The 24,673-nt window shown below is 24.5% G+C and overlaps 1 protein-coding gene across 1 annotated transcript; it reads right to left on the bottom strand.

The window, feature by feature from the left end:
• Positions 1-9,142: 9,142 nt before the first annotated feature.
• LOC145845131 (transmembrane protein 205-like) lies at positions 9,143-17,471 on the bottom strand. The gene is made up of 4 exons (XM_082952556.1): positions 17,230-17,471; positions 16,203-16,357; positions 12,456-12,618; positions 9,143-10,034 (listed from the first exon to the last, which is right to left on the bottom strand). The coding sequence occupies exons 1-4, from the start codon at positions 17,345-17,347 to the stop codon at positions 9,919-9,921; spliced, it is 552 nt and encodes a 183-aa protein (XP_082808682.1). The 5' UTR covers positions 17,348-17,471; the 3' UTR covers positions 9,143-9,918.
• Positions 17,472-24,673: the final 7,202 nt, after the last annotated feature.

Here is a 24,673-nt window from a genome sequence, read left to right on the forward strand (position 1 = left end):
CAAAAGAGCTATTTATAGATATATTATAACATAAATGTTAATACGACATCGTGTATTCGTTATAAAACATAAAATTTGTCTCATTTAAGATTTACTATAAAAATAGATAAACTGTTTAATATTTATTAAATACAGTATAGTTTTTTTCAATAAAAGTTTAAAAAAGTAAAATTAAAAAGTTTACAAAAGTATGAATTTTAGAAAAACTATAAGTCTTTAACGGCTGTAAACAGTTTATTTTTAACGCTGTAACAAGAACTCTCTAAAAAGTAGACTTTTAATCCAGTTGGTTTATAAGCAATGACATTTCCATAACAAGATAAAAACTTAATTTTCTTAACTATTATATTTAAATATAAATAAGGTTTAGAAAAAATTACTTGAATTTAAGTTTTCATTCAATAAAATAAGTCTTTTTTAGAACTATATACTTATAAGATTTTTCCAAAAAGCTAATTATAGATATATTAAAACTTAAATGCTATTACAACATCGTGTATTTGTTATAAAACTTTTAATAAACATTTGTCTTGTTTAAAATTTGCTATAAAATTAATAAATTGTTCAGTATTTAATAAATACAGTAAAGTTATTTTTTCAATAAAAGTTTACAAATACAATGTAAGAGTTTTTAGAAATACTATAAGTCTTTACCGGCTGTAAAAAGTTTATTTTTATACTGTAACAAAAACTCTCTAAAAAGTAGATTTTTAACCCAGTTTGTTTATAAGCATTGACATTTCTATAACGAGTTTTAGATTTAATTTTTTTAAGTATTGTGTTTAAAAATAGTCGCAGTTTACTTAAAGGAATATAAATTATAAGTAGCATTTGAAAAATAAATAGCTTGCTATAAGATTTACTATAATTAATATTATAGAACAATGCAACAGATGACACAATTTTTAAAGTTTTGAAGTATAACTAGAATAATCATATTGTTAGAGTATTTAGATTTAAGTAAAACAATTTATGACCTGATTTTAGACCTAATAGAACTACGAGTGCTTTTTGTCATTTTAATAATGTGTCCGAAAATAAAAAATCACCTATATAGTTAATGATCGGTTAGAAGTTTTTAAATAACTTAACATATATAAATATTGAATTTAAACTTACATAAATCTATTGATTTTTAATTTAATAATATAAAGATGGCAAACAAAAGTTAAGCATGATATATATAGAAATGAACTTTGAATAAAGGTTTTCCTTCTAAATGTGTTATTGTTTGTTTTAATAAATCTGTTTTACTTTCATTATAGTACTTTCATTAAAAAACTTAGAAAAGACTAAAAAAGAGTATTAACATCGAAAAATTGTAACAGTATTATAAAATAAGTATGAATTAAAACATTTTGTTATAATTAGTTTAAACAAGCATAAGCTAAATAAGGCTACACATTAAATACTAACATAATTTTTTATTTATAACCTTTGTTCAAAATCTAGCAATGATTTTTTTTTAACTAATAAATACCAGGATAAACAGTTTTATTGTCATTGTAGCTTTTATAGAATTCTATCTTTTAAAGCATTTAACCCTAAACATCACAGAAACTAAAATTTAACTTTCTATAAAACAAATATTTACAGTTAGATCGGTAATTTAATTAAACACAATGCAACTATACGTCTACAAAAAATACCCTTTGCTTAATTAAATAAGACACTGTTAGAATAGCTTCCTGAACACTTTGGTTTAAGACCAGTTTGTCTACTGTAACAACAAATGCTTTCGTAATGAGACTAGATACATATACAATTTAGTTTAAAGAAATAGATCTATATGTTTAATTTGATAACCTTAGAAATAATTTAGTTTCAAATGTGTTTTTTAAAACAATTCTTTGCTATGTTTAATGTAATAACTTTTAACATTCGACTATTTATTTTAAATAATAATATCATTAATTAAATAATAATAAAGTGGATTATCAAAACTTTGTTTGTAAACAAAATGTATTGAACTATTTTGATCGGTATGCTATGTTACCATTTTATACCATTAGTTGATATAGACAAAATAAAAATATTTTTCTTTAAAAAGACCATGAAACACCTTTTTAAAATATAAAATCTTAAAAAGCTTTAAAATGTTATTTATAGTTACTGTCAACTGAAAGTATGTATTTTTATACAAAAAAAAGAGTTACTTTACATTTAAAATATAACATCCTAATTTTTATTTTTATGCTAATTAAAATACTAACTGACAAATGTATAAAAACAAACATAGTTGTATTAAATACTTCAAGCTAAATATGAAATATGCATGTTTATAAATGTTTTGATTGAATTGAATCAAGTAAACTAATTTTTCTTGTTAACAAAACAAACAGCTCTTAACTTAATGGATGGCTGGTTATGAAATAGTTACATGGTTCAATTGTGTTAAATTTCAGCTTATCATATACAATTTCATTATGTATACAGGCGCAATTCATAATATTTTACTGTCTCAACATTTATTCAGTTAATATTTCACACTTAGATAATGGTAAATAAAAAGTTTTGCAATATGTTTTTAATATAGTACAACTAATGCTTTTTTTTTTTAAATTAATTGTTTAAATTTTAAGACAGTTATCGGAAACTATATTTTCAAGAAATAATTATTTAAATGAAGTTAACTATAAGTAATTTTGTAGTTAAATATTATGATTGATTACTTTTTTTAACATTAAATCCTAAAGAACTACTTGTAATAACTTTTTATTTTAATTTTTATTACAAAAGTTAACTTTATTAAATAATATTTTTACAAAACTCGTAATTTTCTTGGCATGTAAAGATTTAAAACCTCTACTAGCATTTTTGATACCATGGTATTAAAAAAAATAATTACAAAAAATACTTAAACAAATAACCAAAAAGTACAAAACTTTTCAATTTTCAGTTTTTAATTGTTTTCTAAATCGCTTAAATCAAAGGTTTGTTATTGCTTTAAAATTGAAGTCTGTCAAATTTGATAGTACTTAATAAAATTGCATAGCATTAAAAATTAAATAACTGTAGATACTAGTATTAATTATTTATTTAACAAAAGAACAATTAACATCTAGTTGAAATAAAAAGCAAAATACAAATAAAAATTAATTACAATACAAAATAAAATAAAACTAAACTAAACTACTGAAAAAACAACAGACAATCAAGTAATAATAGCAACTTGTTATTATCAGCAAATAAATCTACTATTATTAGATGCTGCTAACATCTAAGAATAAATGATACTGAGGTTAAAAAATTAATATATATCAAAAAAAAAAATAGAGCTTCTCTCAAACACAATCTATTTATAGCAGCTTAATAATTATTTTGTATATTGGTTGTTCACTGGAGGCGCTATTATGAAATGAAACTTGAAACTCCGGTTAGTGTTACACGAGTTTTAACTCACCTTTTCTTTTGTGAGAAAAAAATCAGTTTTAAAATAATCTTCACTGCACGTTTTAAAGTGCGTTTTAACGACTAAGTATGACAATTAACAATAAGTTTTATAAATAAGTACTAAAAAGTGTTTGTTACCAAGTGTATGAAAAAGCTTTTTGGTTATCGAGTCGTAAACTACTGGGATAAAGTTTAACTTCTAAAAATGATAGTTACAAGCCATGCACTTTAATAAAAACTAGTAGTGAAATTTAGAATACGCGTATTAAAAACTAGTCAAAGTACAAACTATTCTACTAAATGTTTAAAAATGTATCTGGTTAGATACTAATTGTAGTGATTAACGTAATAGCTGCTATCTTTTATTGATAAAGAAAAAGAGAAATAGTCACTTTTTTAAGAAAAGATAGCATTTATTTCTTAACATAGCACGGTATAAGCATTTTTGGGTAATTGAATGTACTCTTTTGAAAAGGATTAAATTAAATAGATTCCTATCTGAAACTCATTCTCAATCTGAAGCTTAGTTCTTAATTATATTTTACAGCCGCCTTCAGTTTTGAAAATAGAAGTTTTTAAAGTTGTTTTGTAATTTACATTGCTGTATCATAACCTTCTGATTAAATAAAATCTTTTATACATGCTGTTGCATCTATGCTTGTCATAGTAAAAATTTAAATCTTAAAACTTAATAATCTTAGAAAAATAAGCATTCTAGTAAGTATTAAGGACTTATATCGTCCTTTATGATACTTGCTTGCTTTACTTTGAATAACGTAACATAAATAAGAGAACGGGTTAGAAAAGCCGGGGTTCACTATAGCACAGGGTGATACTTTAGCACAGGGTGACACTTTAGCACGGAATGACACTCAAGCTCAAAGCGACACTTTAACCAAAGTGAAACTTTATTACTGAGTGACACTTTAGCGTAGAGTGACTTTTTAGCACAGAGTGACACTTAAGAACGGAGTAACATTTTAGTACGGCGTCAACTTAGAACGGGGTGATCGTTAAGCCCAAAGTGACACTTTAGCACAGAGTCACAGTTAAGCATTGACTGACACTCTTTTTTTATGCTTACATAACATTTTTACTGTTTTATTTGAAATCGATAAACAAACTATGCAGCATGTTGACTAAACGTTAACAAGCTTCAAATATGTAATAAATTAAAGCTTTAACAAAATTTCAATGTTATTAAAAAATACAATTGGTTGTTAAAAGCAAACCTTAACTTTTAAATAATAATATTCAAGAAAATTAAAAAAATCATTTAACTCATTTCACCAAAACATTTTAGCGAAGGTATTTCAAAACTTTTATTATTATACTTTCAACATAAAACTATTTGTATACACATAACAACATATACGACCTCCAGGTTGTGTTTATAAGTGTAAACTTTAACTAAAATTTGTAAAATACAAATATTAGTAGATACAGGAACGTAACTAGCTTGAAAAAGTTACGAACCTGCAAAAATAATAAACATTAAGGACAATGCGTGGTTGCGAAATAAGGTGTAATTCAACTCTAACTTTGTTATGTTTTATATTTAAAAATATGCAGTTATTTTAACACTTCAACAAAGAATAGAACGCTGAAGTATCAAAAATAACTACATGCAAGACAGTTTATGTTGCTCTTGACCCCACAATAAGGGGTTCCTATGATTTTTAACATTTAAAAAATCTTGAAACTTTCGTCATAAAATCACCAGCAAAACCTGTTAAAACAGATAATTTGTAAAAATAATCATAAAGCTGCAAAAATCTGGGTTGGCAATTTCAAAGATTGGCAAACGATACCCCAAATAAAAAGTTAAATTTAAAAAATATGTAAATCAATTTAATTTGTAGAACACCACACATAGTGTACCAAATTTACGAAATAGCAAATAAACTCAAAAAATAGTAATTGAAAAGATAAGCCAACTGAAAAATACACAGAGTGGTATTCTAGAATTCATGTATTTTTTTTTTGAACAGTTTTTTTCCGGTGCATAACTTATAAAAAATATGTAACAGAATACATTTCATTTTCTTTAAATTTATTTAAGTACTTTCTTAGTAACACTCATCAGAAATAGTTTCTTATTAAATTGGAATGAATACAAATTGAAATAAAATCATACTGAAGTTTAAAGTTTTAAGATATAAAATGACATAATAATCAAATGTTAAAAATTTAATAAGTTCTAATTCTAAACAAATTTGGTATACTAATAAAACTCGTCAGAATTAAAACAATCTAAATAAACAAGCGATAAAAATTTAAATTAAAACTATGCTTAAAAATAAAATTTAACAAGAAACTAATTACTTTAAAATTACTAATATAAGGATTTGAAAAGTCTAGTTTGGTAAACGAACTTTTTTTGCTTACATAAACTGGGCCTTAAAGATTGAATACATAAGGCTTCCAGAATATGCAATTGAAAAGAGTTCTCCGCTCTCAATAAGACTGAAAAATTTTCCTTTTTATGTTGTCCAACTTATATGTTTTTATGTCCAACAAATGTTGCCCAATCACCGAGAAGTATTTTTTAGTTGGTTTCTCAGAACGGCCATCAAACCACTTTTTCAAGACTTTCGGAACATGTTGATCGATTCTTACATGAAGCCTTTGAGATGTTTTTCCCACGTAGTCACTACCACAGTGACAACTAAATTTATAGATGATGTTACTTTTTTATGGGTGGGAGAAACATTTGTGTAAATTCCACTTAGAGGTCGATCAGTATACAAAACTGTTCTTAAATGAACATAGCTAAAAACTTGACTTTATTCCTCTGTCTATTCATCTATTTTTATCTAATGTGGTGAACTTTTTATTCAACTCCTAAAGTTTATGGTTTTTATCTAACAAAAACAATTTTCAAAGTTATATATTTTAGGCGTAAGAGTAATACTATCAAAATTAAATTCTTAATTATTATTTTCATTTTAAAAGAAAGGTTTTATAGATTGATAAAAGTTCCAACACTTAAAGAATTATAGGGGGTCAAGAGCAGTACAAACTGCCTTGTATTCAGTTATTCATTATACTTCAGCATTCAATTTATTTTAAACTTTTAACAAAACTGCACACTTTCATATGAAATAAAAGGTAATTTAAACTACTATATTCCCGCTATTACGTCATCACACTTATTCTTGATTTTTTTTTGCAGATTCGTAACTTTTTTGAGCTAGCTACGTCCCTGGTATATTGTATTCAAAAGTGCTAGCAGATACCAAGTTAGTTAAAATTAACTCCTAAGAAAGAATACTAAAGGTTTAAGGTCACTCTAATTTAAACGTAATTAATCTGATTCAACTTTAGTTTATGAGAAAAATAAGTAATAGCTAATCATAAATGAATAAAACTGTAAATAAATCATTTTATAGCATTAATTATTATTAAAATAAGCCTTTTTATTTGTGTTTTTTAAATAGACAAATGCATAACAACGATTTGAAATTAGAAGACGATTTGAAAAATATTTTGAACTATCCAAAGTTAAAAATAAAACAAGCGTAAATTATTGTGTGTTAAAATATTAAACAGGTTTAAATTGATCACAAAAGATCTGAGTTAGCCAGGGTCTATTAGATATTTTTAATGAGAATGATAGTTTGGAAACCGTATCAGTCAAGTAGTTTAGGTATTAAAAAGTAATTAAATAATGGGATAAAAACAACATTAGATATTTAGCCATCTTAAACTTTAGTAAAACCTTATAAGAAAAAATAAGTATGCAAAAGTTAAGACAGTTATCATTAAAAAGGCTAAAAACTATATTACTTTATTTATTAAAGCAAGTAAAGAAAAAAAAGTACTCTGTTTGATTTTTAGTTTTAATCTAAAGTTGAAAAATTAAATATTGCTTATTAGAACATTTTTTGTTAAGAAGTTAAATATAATTTTAAGTTAGTTAAAATTATACTAAAACACGAAATATTTACTATTCGGAAGTAATAACAAAAAGTAACAAGAAGTAACACAAATATTTACCATTCGGAAGTACATGAAATACAAGCATATTAAAAAATACTCGTTGATGATAAGTTTAATTATTACAATGACTCTTAATGAGCTGAATTTTGATATAAATAAATAAGTTTATTATATTCACAGTACCTCACAAACATTTCACTGTTTCAAATTTAAATAATTAATTAGCTGATGCTTAACTTTTATTAAACTTTATATCTAAATTAACTATTTCTTAATATAATTGTTATTTTTAACATAGTTGATTTGATCTATTTAAAGATTGAGTATAAAAAAAAATTAACATAAGTTTAACCTTTTTTTAAAACTATTTGACCTAAGCATTAAATTTTTTTTACAGTCTCTTATGTTAAATGTAATTTGAATCTTAATCCAAGCCCAAAAACCAAATTAAAAACTTGTTGTTTTAAAATTTTTATGTAGTTATTAATGACTGCCAAAAGCGAAAAACGCTCCCTTATGGCCTTTTTATAAACCACGACACCTGACTTGATAAAATGGTCCCAAGGTAATCATATGGCCCAAATGGAAACCCCGATTTTGAAGAAAACAACAAACTTCTACTCGAATAACATATACATATAAATGGAAACTTAAAATTATCTAATTTTCTAAAGAAAATATATTTACACATAAAACTTTTTTTTACGTTACAATTAATGTGCAAAAAAATGTTTTACTGTGTTTGAGAAACTTGTAAGTGATTTTTTAATCAAGACAATTTTGTTTACTTTTAAACAGACTGATTAAAAACAATCAACCTATTGTCTATATATCTAAACTTGTATAATAATAAAATATAACATGAACTTCTTATTAGTAATTTTGCACTAAATTTATATTCCGATAGTTTAATCTGCACTTGTTTTTAAAAGGTTTAAGAGTATTATTTAGACAAGCTTTAACATAACCCAATTTACAACTACCAATAAAAAAATAGAAAACTTTCTGATCATAACTTGTTTATCTACCAATGACCAAAAGTAGTTCAACATTAATCACAAGCGTTTAAAAAACGTATTGCTTATAAAAATTGCAGTAATAGTGCATTATCTTAATTTTCATCCCGGTCTATTTTTTAGTAGGGTCTATATTAGGTGCGGTCACCGTTGATCGGCGGGCCGGATCCAAAAAAAAATTCAGTCTTTGACTTTGTATCGGAAATTGGAAATGCATTTTAAGATCCGGATCCGACTGAACCCTAACTTGAAACATTATTCTGATCCGACCCATATTAATTTAATGGATTCAGTAGATCACTATTTTGACTTTATTTATTTCACAAAAAATATCAAATGTGACATCTTAAGTTAGTGTTTTTTTAGTTTTCATATCTCTTTGTTTATTGAAACCCTATAACAAAACAATACTAATTTTAGAATACAAAAATTTGATAACTAAAAACTACTAATTCGGTACATTTTGAGCTAAACATACACTTTTTTATAAAGTATGTCTTCGAATACATCTTTTTTTTTCAACCCTAGAGTTTTAGATTAACAATGTCTGTTTACGTACTTTAAAACAATATATATTTTAATACAAAGAAACATACTAAATTGTGTTTGATAAAAGAAAATATTTTACTAAAAGGGTGTTTTTATCACTATAAATAAACTAAATGTTATTTTAAACATGTTTTTAAAGTCTCGTCTTTTTAAACATGTTCTTAAAGTTTTGTTTGTAAATTACAATACTTGATCTGTTTATTTTAGTTCAATTAATTTATATTAGAACACTACAAAAAAAGTAAAAAAAGAGTATCAAAGTTTATTAACAGATTAAATACTTTGTAGAAACATAAATAGTAATATAACTTTTAATTTAAATTAAAAGGAAGTTAACAATGTTTAATAACATTCTTTACACAATTAAACAAGTTAAACACAAAATTTAATAAATAAAAAGTTTATCTAATAATCAAAACAAAAATTGGAAAACTCATCATGCTTAATAATTATTTGTCTTTTAACAAAGTGCATAAATTATAAATTAATATGATAACACAACCAAGTAATCAATAAACAAATCTTAAATTTTACATGCTTTTAGCAAACATAACTAGAACAGCTTTGTATTGTATAATTTAAAAATAATCATTTAAGCATAATCTAAGGATTTATAAACATTGAACGTAATAATAAAAAACAACTTGGTTAGAAAGAATTCAATGCAACAATTACACAACATAGGTTATAAAAAATAAGCATGAAATTTAAACGTTACTCTTATTTTCACGTATACATAAAGTATACTCTTAAATTAGTTAATTTAGTATACTAATATAGCGCTAAGTGTATTTTACTTTTTAATCAAAAACTTGTACAAAATAAAAAAAAAACATATGTCATACTAGTTGAATAACAGAATAGAACCAAAAAGTAATTTTATATAAATAAAGACAGTTAACCTTGAAATACCCAAAAGTCTGTATAAAGATGTATGATTAAGGTTCTTACAAAAAATATACTTTATTGTTATTATGTTTTAAGTAGTTTAGAATCAAATATATAGAACAAATATTTTTTAAACTCCAGTATAAGCTTGTGCAATTTTGTAAATTGTGTAAAAAGAAGCGAATGTTCCAGTAACTCCAAGTAATGCCGATGATATGTGATATTTCTTACCAGCTGATAACAGACCTGTTATAAAAATTTATGTTACTAATACAAGCATAACAAATAATATCTAAAATCAATTATATTTTCTTAAGAGATACTTATTATTTATAGCAAATTATGTTTAATTTATCAGCAGCCGATACTAGACGAAAAATTATAAAAAATATTTATTATCTTATTTATTTAAATTATATTAAATTAAATGCTTATATTATATGCAGTTTTTACCAGCTAATAAAAGACCTTCAATAGTAAAAAAACAATATTTCTTGTACAAACAAACTAACTTTTTTTTTTGTTTTTTTAAAAGATTTTTAGTAGTATGTAAAAGACATTTTTTATACTTTTTTAACTATTCTCAAATTAAAACAATTCAGAGTAATTTAAAGACAACTTCTTTACAAATAACTTTCTTAGATAATCTTTTATAAAATTAATTATTTGTTTTTTTTTTGCTATATGCATATAAAGATATACTATACTTAAAAATTGAAGATATAATAAAAAAAAAGAAAGCTCGAACTAAATTCAACTACGAGAAACAAAATGTTCATGAATAAATTTTAATATTCACAAAGTAAATTCAAAATACAATTAAAAGATAACCCGCTCAAGAGAAAAATATTAAAACTATAAATGTTCATTATGCAATATACACTTGTTTACTAGTGAGGCACAAGTTTTTGTAAATGACCGCAATATAAACAAAAATTATAATGAAAAACCAACAATGCTTTTAATTTGTCACGTATCACTAAAAACATATTCGAAATTTTACTAAAACATTAATAATTAAGTTTAACGAAGTAATTGATTAGCAAGTCATTGAACATTTTTACATACAATAATACTTACTTAAACATACAACAACATGTATTTTAAAAAATATACACGAAGTACTTTGTTTTGTTTAAAATATTTTATAGCAAAGACAAAGGCATACAAAATTTAAAAGTAACATATTTGTAATAAATTTCACACAATCAGAATTTTATATTAAACAACATCAAATAAAATTATAGTCATCAATACATAGTTTTTACAATTAACAACAGATAATAGAATAATAACAAAACAAATTTAAATAACTACTATTGACAACTGGATAAGAAAACGTCTACAAAAAAAAACACAACAACATAAATCAAACTGATAGAAACTGTACAAAGTATTATATAAATCAAACAATTAGATTTATATAGACTGATTATTGTATAATAACTTCACAGAAGGAAATAAAATAACACAAAATTTAAATAAAAACTTAAACTTTAAGGGCATATGGGGGCTCAAACATTTTTTTTTATAAAAATAACATTCAATTTTATATGAAAGCTTGAAGTACAAACTATAAGCCAGCTTATATTGAATTTAAAAATCTTATTTAACTTTTATGATATTGTAGTTTTTTTTTTAAGTTTTTAAAAAAATAACATATGGACTGCACATTTTTCATGGTCAATTTTCTCGTAAAATTAAAAAAAAACATAAAAAATCTATCTTCTCCTTCATTTTTTGAGCTAGAGACCTCAAACTTTCAGAAAAAGTTCATTTTAAAGTTTAAAAGACTTTGAAAGTTGGAATTTCAAAAATAAAAATTTTAAATCAAAATATCAAAAAAATAAGTGGTTTTATTATCAAAATCTTTATTTTTTTGAATTACAAAAATCTCTGCATGTAAACTAATTAAAACTAATAAGACAATTTCAGTGAAAATTTGAAAAATATTGCTTAAAAAATGAAGGAGGAGATAGATTTTTAGTTAAATAGTCTTTTTTCGCGTTTTTAGTTTGCGCCTTCTATTAGGAACCTATTTCGGAAACTATTTCTAACATATGGACTGCACATTTTTCATGGTCAATTTTCTCGTAAAATTAAAAAAAAAACATAAAAAATCTATCTTCTCCTTCATTTTTTGAGCTAGAGACCTCAAACTTTCAGAAAAAGTTCATTTTAAAGTTTAAAAGACTTTGAAAGTTGGAATTTCAAAAATAAAAATTTTAAATCAAAATATCAAAAAAATAAGTGGTTTTATTATCAAAATCTTTATTTTTTTGAATTACAAAAATCTCTGCATGTAAACTAATTAAAACTAATAAGACAATTTCAGTGAAAATTTGAAAAATATTGCTTAAAAAATGAAGGAGGAGATAGATTTTTAGTTAAATAGTCTTTTTTCGCGTTTTTAGTTTGCGCCTTCTATTAGGAACCTATTTCGGTTACCAACTAGGTCTCAAAAATGTCTATGATTTTTTTTAAGCAGTTAAAAATGACTGATAGCTAAGATAACACTCTATAAAATAAGATCAACTTGTAAAAAATAAGGTAGACCCCCCTATGCCCTTATTTAAAGATTAAAAAAGCTTGAGTTAATATTTTTGTAGCCAGCTACAACAAATGTTAAATAATTAATAAGTGAAAATATAAAAAAACAACACAAACCTTGGTATTTCTTGTCAGTTTTCAGACTGTCAGGTATCTTGGGGTAGATGCAGTTATTGTCTTTTTCAATTTTCATTTTTTCCATGAATATTTTAGTGGCATTCTTGCCAACAACTTGCCAATTCAATAAGCTTGCAAACAGTGTGATTCCAGCAGATACTGCCTGTGTAAATTAATAAAATTACTTAATAGAAAAAAATATGCAGGCTAATTATCTTTGTTGTTATCATGAACTTCATTATCATTTAATTTTAATTGCTTTCCAAGCGTTTTACAATAAGTGTTTTACTACACAAGTGTATTTTATGATTTTATGTTAGTGTATTGATTTTTTCTAATCTATTGAAATGTTATTAACAATAAAAAGAAGTGTTTATGTTATTAAACAACAAAACAACTTTTTATAACCTTATATATCAAAAAAAAACTGTATAAAAATTAGCATTTTTGCTAAACCTTAATAATTTTTCTAATCAGTGTTATAAGGAAAAATCTAATTATCTTATAATATACAAATATTAAAAATACATTATACATATTTCTTGTTTTGAAACTGTATAATATTATAAAACACATTACAATACAACATAATAAAATAACACTTGAAACTAGATTAGTAAAACCTAGACTATTAAATATTAAAAAATAACAAATAAATATTTTTTAACAACGTACAAACTTACTTTACTTTATTTATTCTTAATACTGTCTTTCGAATAATTTAATACCTCAAAAAAATGAAAAATACTAGAAGAAAAACTTGTTTTTAGTCCGTGTAGATTTTGATTTAAGTATTCAATCCTTAGTTATAACAAACACAAACTAAAATACAGCTTTTAATTATCTGACTAAAGTTTTTTCACCATAATAGGTTTGTAAATTTATACAGAAGTAATTTAAGGCATACGGGGATCAACCTTGATTTTGTTGTTGACCTTGTTTTATATAGTTTTATCTGAGCTATCAGATATTTTTAACCGCTTGAAAAAAAATCAAAGTAATTTTTGAAATATACATGATCAAAGTCGGTGACCTCAATAGGTTCCTAATGGAAAGCGCAAACTAAAAATGCAAGAAAAGACCATTTCAGAAATAATCTATTGCAGCCATTATTTTTAAGCAATCTTCTTCAAATTTTCACAGAAATAATATTATTAAATTTTAAAAAGATTGAAAGCAAGAATTTTTTTAATTTTGAAAAATAAAATTTGTACTAAAAACACCTGTTTTTTTAATGTTTATTTTTTATATGGCAATGTTAAACTTATTTTAATATAACATTGTTGAATATATTTTATTTGGACATAAAACTATAAAATCTTGTATTTTTTTCATAATAAAATTATTTGGTTTTGTAAGTTTTACTTATTTACATAAAGGTTTCTTATTAGTAAACATTTTAATATTCAAACATCAGTAAAATTTTACAAAAGCAAACATTCTTTTCATGTTCATTGTACACCTGTACAAAATCAAGTCCTTGAGTATATATAGAATGAATATCAAGATTTTCCCTTATTATACTATGCTAGCCTAACAGCTTAAGTATTTTTAAGACTATTTTTAAACTAAACTTAAGAATACAACAAGAACTTTTGAATGTTTTATAAAATATTTAATAAATTCAAAAATTGTTTTAAGACAAATTTACTTGCAGTTAAAGGCATAGGGGGTTAATCTTGATTTTTAAAAGTTGACTTTAATTTGTAGAGTTTTATTTAAGCTATCAGAAATTTTTACCCACTTAAAAAATACAAAGTAAATTTTGTGATACAAGCAATCAAAGTCAGTGTGCATTAAAGGTGCAAACCAAAAGCGCTAAAAATCTATCTTTCCCTTCATTTTTAACCAACCTTCTTCAATTTTTCACAGAAAGTTCATTGCTAAAGTTTAAAAAGATTTAATGACTTTTTTAAGGCCATAGGGGGGTGTCGACATTTTTTTTTTTTGAAAAATTAACTTTGGCTTTTATATTAAAGCTTTAAATACAAACTACAAGCTAGTTTTTATAGAATTCAAAAAAATCATTTAACTTTTGAGATATCTAATTTTTTGTAAAAATTTTCTGAAACATATGGATTGCAAATTTTTCAGGGTCAATTTTATTGGAAATTAAAAAATTGACTACAAATCTATCTCCTCCTCAATTTTCAAGCAATCTTCTTCAAATCTTCAGGAAATGTTCCTTACTTAAAAGAAAAAAAGTTACTTTAGAATTTTGTTAATGTAAAAAAATAAAAATTTCATCACAAGAATAAAAAAAATGTGTTTTATTAACAAAAAAAAAATTACAATCTTTTTTTAATTCATTTTTTGTTATTGTACAAAGATTAGACTGTGAAAGTTTAAAGAAGATTTCTTAAAAAATGTAGGAGGAGATAGATTTTAAATAAAATAGTCTTTTGTTGCTGTTTTAGTTTTCCCTTTCCACAGGTAACCTATTATATGGCCCGACTTTGACTAGTCATATCTCAAAAAATAATTTGATTTTTTTAAAACAATAAAATGCATCTACAAGCTTAGAAAAACTCTTTAAAATAAGATCAACTCGTAAAAAACATGGACTATCCCCCTTATGGCCTTAACTTAAAGAAAAAGTTATAAAAAAAAACCACCTTTTTTATTGATAAAATTTTATTTTTTAATATTTATGAAAAACAAAGATTAAACAAATAAAAATGTAAACATCAAGTTTTTCAACTATCAAAGGAACGTTTCATGAAAGTTTAAGGTCTCTAGCTCAAAAAAAATAACGGAGAAGATAGATTTTTAGTGCCTTTTAAAATTTATAAGAAAACTAACCCTGAAAAACTTGTGGTTTAAACGTTTGTATTGAAAATTTTTTTACAAAAATTGAAATATCTCAAAAGTTCAAATTGATTTTAAATTTGATAAAAGTGGCTTGTAGTTTCTACTTAATGCTTTCATAAAAGAGCCAATATTTTTAAGGCGCAAACTAAAACAGCAAATAACTAGAAATCACTATAAAATCTAACTTCTCCAACGTTTTTTGAGATAACTACCTCAAGTTTTTAGGAAATGTTCCTTGCAATATTTAGAAAGTTCTGTCAGAACAGAATTTATAAAAATTAAAAAATAAAAATTTTATAACAAAAAAAAAACTTTTTTTTTGATTATTTTTTATATAAAATTTGTATTTTTTAATTTTTTTTGTTTTCTTCTGACAGAATTTTCTAAATATATCAAAGAATATGTCCTGAAAATTTGAGGTAGTTATCTCAAAAAACGTAGGAGCAGATAGATTTTTAGTGAAATAGTCTATTTTTGCCGTTTTAGTTTGCGCCTCCCATGTGGATCCTATTGTTGCCTCCGACTTTGACTGGCTATATCTATAAAAATATTTTGATTTTTTTAAATCTGTAAAAAGCATTTTGTAGCTTAGTAAAAACTATATAAAATAAGATCAAAACCAAAAAAGGGTGTTTACCCCCCTATGCCCTTAATAATAATTAAGATATTTTCATCAAAACATGAATATATAATGAATTTATTTTAATGTTTAAATAAATAAAATATACAGCAATGTCAAATCAACTAAAAAAAGAGTACTCAACAGAAGTAATTTCAATATTCTCAGAATTAAAACTCAATAAAACACTTCTTTGAAAATACACACTTAAGTATAGGACAATAAAACTTACAAAATTGAAGCATATGTTTGGTCACACAAAGTAAAACTAGTTATTCAGAAAATTTTAAAGTAAATAAATTAACAACACAACTTACACAGGAATACTCAATAGAACTGAGTTGAGGCTGCTGGTAAAGAAGTGCCAACTGTATTGTGCTGATTATGCTGTTCGCAAGAAAATAAACTGGAAACATTTTGCTCTGAATTATCAGGAACGTGTGTCTGTCTATTGTCTGTATCATCACAGGACCTGCACATAAAAAACATTACTCTTTTTTATATTTTTATTTCACTTTAAATCTCACATGTGAAAAGGTGTGATAATGAGTGCTGAGCATCACAAAGTGCCTTAATTGTAATAATCATTACTTGTAACACTCATGCTAACTTTTTTTTCTGTTTTAACATATAGCAGAGTTGTCAAATGTTTTTGGAACATTTTTTCCAGGTTTTTAAAATTACACATTTTAGAATGACTTTTTTAGTTTAAAATTAAGATTAAGGTAAAAAACTGGGTTAAGTAGTATAACAACATTGACAAAATATCATTAAGGTTCTTTAGGTATGTATTTTAGAAGGAAATTTTTTCATTTATATGTAAACTTTTGTTGTCAAATTTAAATTATACTACTTAACATGTAAAAGCTTTTTAAAATTCTAGTTTTTTTAGTAATTTTTGTTGAAAATAACAGGTTGTTTCAAATATTCTCAAATTCCAGATTTTTCCAGGTTTTTTTGCTTTTTTACATAATTTGTCTAAATCCAAGTTTTTCTAGAATTCCAGGTTTTTTGGCAATTTTGATAAGTATATTATTTTATACAATTTACAATAACATTGAAGGTAGTTAACATTGTTCCCCTTATGCTTTGCTATGCTAAAAAATATATATGAGGTGTTAGGCTAGAGATATGTTCGTGAAAATAATACTTGCTAATTAATTTTAATTTAAAATTAAAGGTTATATAATAAATAAAATATAAAGACTACAACCTTTAAAAAAATGTAAAGCAACATGTTAGCAAACCAGTGTAACTTTGAAAATCAATATTTTTTAACTAAGGAAAAATTTGTATAAAATAAATATATAAAAAATCAATAATATAAATATATACTAAACCAACCAGCAACAAAGGAAACCCAGATGTTGATTCCAACACTGGCAGCTGATGCAAACAAAAATGAAAAATTTGAACCAAAATTTCCATTCAGAAACTTCATTGATTCCATTAATTCTGCCATTATTTCTATTACTTCTGTTGTAAAAATCAATTTCTTTGAAGTAAAACCTCAAATATTAAAAGTATACATTGATGTATCATACTTTTAGTCTTTTACAGTTGTAACTCATTATATTTAGTAAGAAATATACAAGAAATCTAAAGAATTATTTACTTTAAAGTAATACAACTTGATGCAAATGCTAAAAATTAAATTAAATATAAATAGGGTTGCCACTCTTTAAGTCAAAAATTCTTCATAGGGTGACCTAAAACTTCCATAAGTAACCTTAAACTTCCCTGAGTTTCCCTAAGTTTTTTCATATCCTTAAAATTATATTTTGCTTCTAGCGCAAATTACTAATATCTCATGCTCATTTTTCTTCTTTAAGAGCATAGGATGGTTTGACATTTTTTTTTACAAGAAATAACATTTGTTATTATATGAAAGCTTAAAGTATAAACTACATGCAAGTTTTTATAGAATTAACAAACCTTATTTAACTTTTGAGTTGTTGTAATTTTTATAAAACGTTTTCAATACAAGCGTATGGACCACAAAGTTTTTGGAAATTTAAAAAATCACTAAAAACCTATCTTCTTCATTTATTGAGCTAGAGACCTCAAACTTTCAGGAAACGCTCGTTTTAAAGTAAAAAAGACTTAAAATGTTGGAAATTTAGAAATATTAAAAATTTAAAATTTAAACTAAAAAAGTTTTAGATAAAAAAAAACAAATAAATAATATTTTTTTTTGATAAAAATTTTATTTTTCAAAATTAAAAAAATTTCTGTATTCAATCTTTTTTAAATTTATAATAAACTTATTGTAAAAATTTGAAGAAAATTGATTAAAAAATGAAGGAGAAGATAGATTTATAGTGAAATGGTCTTTTTTTGCATTTTTAGTTTGTGCCTTTCATTAGGAACCTATTGAGGTCACCGACTTAGATTGCTTATATCTCAAAAACTAATTTATATTTTTCAAGTGGTTAAAAATGTCTGATACTCAGATAAAATTCTATAGAATAAGATCAACGTGTAAAAATCGGGATGGGCTTCCCTATGCCATTAATAATAAGAGGATGGTTGTGCTTCTGCATCAAATGCTTACTAAACTTATGAAAAAATGTTTTAAAAAATACAATCACATACTAGATCTAAAAAAAATTTCCCTTAGATTTTTTAAAAAATCTTAAAACTTCCCTGAAAAAAAAAATCAAAACTGCCCTGAGTTTACCTGCAATTTTCTATAATTAGAAAATTCTCTAGGTGTGTGGCAACCCTTTTTTTAAAATAAAAACTCAAAGTGGGCATTATTCAATGTCTTTATTTTAAATTTCAGTGTTACTAAACTACTTTAAGTAAATATTTGGTAATGCTTTATTTATAAGAAATCTCTTTTTTTTAACCCAAAATACGGATATTTTTTTAACTTGATATTCTTTACAATTTATTATCAAGTAGGGCTGACAGTATACATAGGGTTGCCTGTTTTTGAAACAAAACCAAATTCAGTTTGTGAGAGTATAAAAAATATATTATGAGCCAAAAATGAAAAAAAAACTGTTAAGGCCATAGGGGGCTTTGGCCATGTCTTTTACAAGTTGATCTTATTTTATACAATTTTTCTAAGCTCTAAGATGCTTTATATCGTTTTAAAAAATTTGAGTTGTTTTTTGAGATATGACCAGTCAAAGTCCGGCCGCATAATGGGAAGGGAAAACTAAAACAGCAAAAAAAGACTATTTTGTTCAAAATATATCCTCTGCTAAATTTTTCAAGCAATCTTCTTTAAACTTTTACAGTCTATTTATACAATAACAAAAAAGGTTAATTGTGAATTTAAAAAATTTTAAGTAAAAATATATTTTTTTTGAAAAAGACTTTTTTTTTTTATATAAAATTTTTATTTAATTGAATTATTAAAGTTCTTTGTTTTTTCTTGTAATGTAAGAAACATTTCCTAAAAATTTGAAGAAGATTGCTTGAAAAATGAAGGAGATAGATTTTAGTGATTTTTAAAATATCCAAGAAAATTGACCCCAAAAAGTTTGGGTCCATACATTTGTATTGGAAACTTTAAAATAAAAAATATCTCAAAATTTAAATGATATTTTTGAATTCTATAAAAACTGGCTTATAGTTTATAATTAAAGCTTTCTTATAAAAGCTCAAGTTAATTTTTGTAAAAAAAGTGTTTTACCCCCATCTATGGTCTTAATCAAGCTTAAATAAATAATAACAGCAAAATAATAAAAAAGAATAAAACAAAAACTTTATATAAGAACCTTACATCATAAATTTATAAACAGTTTTAGTTCTACAGTTAAGTATTAGTTTGACATTTTTTGCATTAATTATGTTTCCTACAAACTGTTAGTTTATCCTTACTATACTTTAAAATGATTGCAGTAAGTTTATGCAAGCTTTTAGATATTCAAAGATCACATGTAAAACTGGGTTTAACTTGTGTAAGGCCACATTTATGCTAATATAAATTTTATTTATTGCAGTGGTTCTCGAACTTCTAAAAAATGGGCGGAAATAAAGATAAGTACTAGTTTCCAGTAAAATAGTAGTGAAAAAATTCAAACTTGTTTTGAGATGAATAATATTGAAAATAATAACTGTATTGATTCTAAAGTCTACGTTTTTTTGTTTCAAAATTTTTTATTATACATATTGCTTACAAGTTACACAAGTTCAAAAGTTAAACAATTTAACAAAAAAATATTTTTTTTTACATATCGATTTTAACATAAGTATAGTTTTATAGCATAAGGTGACTTTAAGTTTTAATAACAGTTAAATTTTTTAGGTGATATGCAATTTTTTCTGCATTGATTATGAGTTATTTTTTTTTACTACTATAAAAGAATTACTATTTTTTGTGTTTTTTTTTACTTTTCATGTTAAATTTTTTTGGCTGATAAAAGATAACATTTTCTGTAAATAACAAAATTAAAAATAAAAAACCATATGTGGATGTATAAAAATTTTTTTAACGAAATCATGCTAATAAATTTAAACGTTATCGTTTGTTTATATTTAAAAATATGTGTAACTTACAATTTTATTAGTTTAGTATTTTGTGAAAAAATACCAACATAGAAATTTACAACTATTTTAGTTTTGTTTAAATAAAAAACATGCATAATTCCAAAATTTTTATTGTTTTTTGTTTTAGTTTAATCAAATTTTGTAAACTAGTAAAGTAGCTGAACAATAGTTGCAGACTAACCTTTCAATAATGATAAGTTATAACGAAGAAAATACTTAGAAACAGATAAATTTTTGATTCTAACACATTAAAGCTAATAAATTTCTGAATTATAGCTTTATATGGTGCCTGTTTGTCTATATAGATAAAGTAATTACACAAACTAGTACAGAATTAAATATTTAGCAATTAAAATTTTTTGATAAATATTAAATTTCCCTTAATTCAGAATTAATACGGATCTGAAAAATAGCTTTATCTGTTGTCTGTTTGTCTGAAAAGATAAAGTAGATACACAAACTAGTACATAAGTATATATTTTGCAAATAAAAATTTTTGATAAATATTTAATTTCCCTTAATTTAGAACTAGTATGTATTTAAAAAATAGCTTTATTTGTTGTCTGTTTGTCTACTTCGATAAAGTAACAACTAAAACATTAACAAATGTTTTTTTTTATCTTGCAAAGAATAATATACTTTAAATCTATACATGTATATACATAAAATAAGTTGTTTTTTATATGGCGAATTTGGAGAGATTAATTAAGTCACACAATCAAAGGATTTTAAAACTAATTTGTTCTATAATCAGTGTAATTGCGCTGGTGGCTGCAAATATTATTTAAAAGTAGGCAGTGTCGGTCGGAGAACATTATTTACAAGGCAACAGTTAGGTCAGACCTTGAAAAGAAGTTCTACATCGGCTTTTGCTCAACTTAGTTCAGATTTCGGTATGCTAGCCATAAAAATTCTTTTAAAGGTGGTGTATACGAAAACAAGACTGACTTTCAAAATATGTTTGCAGCCTAAAGCGCAAAAACAACAATTTTAAATTAACTTGGAAGGTGATAAAAAGAGCACAGCCATAGCAAAAGATAATAACCCTGTTTGTAGGATGTGCTTAAAAGGATCAACAGCCGTTATGTATGCCTTATAAAAGGAAAGTTGTTTAAATGAGAGGATAGAACTTATATCGTCTTGTCGACATATGAAAAAGCTCCTCTTAAAATAAAATAGAATTTAAAGAATTTTATTGTCACTTATTTGATGTTTTTGTAAATTTTAGTCGTTTGATTAGTTTGATAGAAGATCAGTTTTTGTACCGAATTTTTTTTATGTACAAATCCGTTGTCAATAAGTGAATGCTAACATATTTGTTTATAAATATAAAATATTATACATTCTTTAGTGATTTTTTAAGTAAAAGCACTTGGAAAATAATTTGTTTAGTAATTTTTCAAAGAAGTACTGCTGATGTACTATTAATAAAATCATAAAGGTTTTTTTTTGTAACTAAACAGAGTTTGTCATGTTGTTAATTTATTGGTACTTCTAATCTACCTGGTTTTAATTAGTGATGTACCAGACTCACTATCCGGGTCTGGGTCCGGCCGGATATTGCCATTTTTGTCTGATATCCGGATCCGGCCGGATTCTAATTTGAAAAAAAGTCCGGATCCGGTTTCGGCCGGACTCTAATTGGAAAAAAAAGTCCGTGTCCGGTTCCGGCCGGATTCTAATTTGAAAAAAAAGTCCGGATCCGGTTCCGGCCGGACTCTAATTTGAAAAAAAAGCCCGGGTCCGGTTCCGGCCGGATTTTAATTTGAAAAAAAGTCCGGATCCGGGTCCGGCCGGATTCTAATTTGAAAAAAAAGTCCGGATCCGGATCCTAACAAAGATCCGGCCGGACCCGGATCTAGTTAGTAAAAAAGAGCACACTGAAAAGTATTTTTTCAAAAACAAACCCTGTGTAAATTAATAAGAGTCATTTTCGTCAGTTAAAATTAAACACCTACCGTGATTGGCTCATTCTGTACACGTGACTAATTTACATTTGGTTACATTTGAAATATGAAATAAAAATTTCATAAATGCAACTCTTTACATATCTTGTAAAATTAAAAGCTTTGGAATAAATACTTGCATTATTTTTTAAGTTGTGCTCAGAGAATATTTAGAGTTAATAAGTGAATGTACAAGCAAATGAGAATCACATGACAAAATGTTTCAAACTAAATACTGATGCAACAAAACATCACAAAATGACAGGCAGTTTATATGTAAGCAGTTAGTTAGTTTAGTGTGCAGCTTGAAGCAACAAAATATCTTGAACTTTTTTGTGAATACTTATTGTAAGTAGTGTTTTGTTTTAAAAGTGAATATTTCAACAGGTGTTTAATTGTTTAAATATTTAAGCCAGGTTTATAGTTTAAAATTTTATTAAAAATCTTACTGTTTCTTGTTTACTAAAAGTTTTTTTTTTTTTTTTTAAGTTTTTTTTAAGTCTTTTGGTATAGATTTAAATAGCTTCCAGTTTTTAAAGTGTTACCAAAGTAATTAATAATTTTGCATATGCTAGTATTTCTTGTTGTGTTTTATATAAAGATTCATCACACAAAACTGTCGTGTCTGATTATAGAAAGTAGTCTCAGTTAGAATTTAGTATTTGTTAGATATTAATTGAATAAGGTAGGATTTAATTATGATGGGTAGTACTAATAAGTCAAGTGTACCACAATCAGTCCATAATTTTACTACCAAATTGTCAACCTTTGCTAGCTGTCTGATTGTTAGATTAAAGTAATTTTTCAGTTTTTAAAAACCTCATTCTGACTTCGGCTTGTTTATACTAGTGATGTACCTGACTCACTATCCGGGTCCGGCCGTATGTTACCATTTTTGTCTGATATTCGGATCCGGTTTGAAAAAAATTCTAATTTGAAAAAAAAGTCCGGATCCGATTCTGGCCGGACTCTATTTTGAAAAAAAAGTCCGGATCCGGGTCCGGTACATCACTAGTTTTAATATATGGGGAAAATAAACAATTTTAAAAAATTTTTATACTTTAATGTTTTTATTTAATAAGAGTTTTTTAAGTTTAAAATTAGTCAGACCGATCTAGAGCTAAAAAATTAAAGAAAATATTTCCGATTATATAAATAATATGAGTACTAAAGGAGAAACATTTTAGCAAACAATGTATTCAAAGAGTAATATTGAACAGTTTGTTAAATTTTGTTTTTATACGAATTAAACACTAAAATATTTTTTTAAATTTTGAAATAATGATAATTTGATATATAATTTGATATTTATGTAATCACTATTACTATTTTGAAACTAAAGTAATTCTGGAGATTTATTATTTAATTGTTTCATATAAACTGTGATAGTTCATAGTAAAAAAATAGATATGTAATAGTTGAAAAAATTACTTTTCGGCTAAATTTTGTGAATAAATGTATAAAGAATTAATTATAGTTTGTGTTTATTATTTTCGTTTACTAAAGTAAATAAATTCGATACCTTTTGAAAAAATTAACATGTTTTTTTTTCTATATGTTTTTTTAGCATACTGTTTTCTAAAAAATTTTTTAAATTAAGACATATAATCGAAAATTCTACAATATGTTATCATAGTTAAACTACAACTGCTAAAAAGAATTATATAAACTTTAATAGTTAAAATATAAGTAATTGTAAACAAAACAGTTTGTTAATTACAAATGTTTTCTGCTACGTTTCGTAAAACTATAAAAAATACAAATTTATAAATTACTTAAGCAGAACTATGTAAGTAAAATCGTAAACCCTTATTTACTTAACTTTTATTGTTTATAAAAACTTTATAACTAATAATACAATGGGAGGATTAAGAGCGTTAGCTGAGTAGTGTTTAGTAACACAAATAGAGGCAAAACTTTTGACTAGTTCATATAAATTAATTTTATTTTGGTAAAACTGTTAAAGTTAGGGGTAGAGTTCGAGTTTAAGTATGGGTTTAAAATTAATGTATGGAAAAAATTAAAAATTACAATAATCAAACAAACAGTCTCAATTAAGCATATCTTGATGAAACTTTGAAACTGCAACTTTATATTTTTAAAATAAGCCCTATTGTTTGAAAGTATTCAAAAAAGATTTACTGGAATCATTACCATTTCTTATATATTTTGACAAGTTGAAACGAACAAACATTTTTTATAGTAATACTAACATTTTAAAGCTCTGCTCTAAACTAACTGAAAAGCTTATATTACGAAAAATGTATTACAGCTCAAATAAAAAACTGTAAACTTTTAATAAATTTAAATAACAAACTTTATAATTTAAATAAATTTAA

Source organism: Thalia democratica, chromosome 1, assembly GCF_965202585.1.
Source record: "Thalia democratica chromosome 1, ktThaDemo2.hap1.1, whole genome shotgun sequence".
Classification (NCBI taxonomy): Eukaryota; Metazoa; Chordata; class Thaliacea; order Salpida; family Salpidae; genus Thalia; species Thalia democratica.

Bases quoted from the DNA above. Each gene is read 5' to 3' on its own strand.
- LOC145845131 (XM_082952556.1), bottom strand. From the start codon at position 17,347: ATGGCAGAATTAATGGAATCAATGAAGTTTCTGAATGGAAATTTTGGT. The intron at 12,619-16,202 runs GTAAGTTGTGTT...TAATTTACACAG, and splicing joins GTTCTATTGAGTATTCCTGT to GCAGTATCTGCTGGAATCAC. The intron at 10,035-12,455 runs GTTTGTGTTGTT...TTTTTATAACAG, and splicing joins AACTGACAAGAAATACCAAG to GTCTGTTATCAGCTGGTAAG.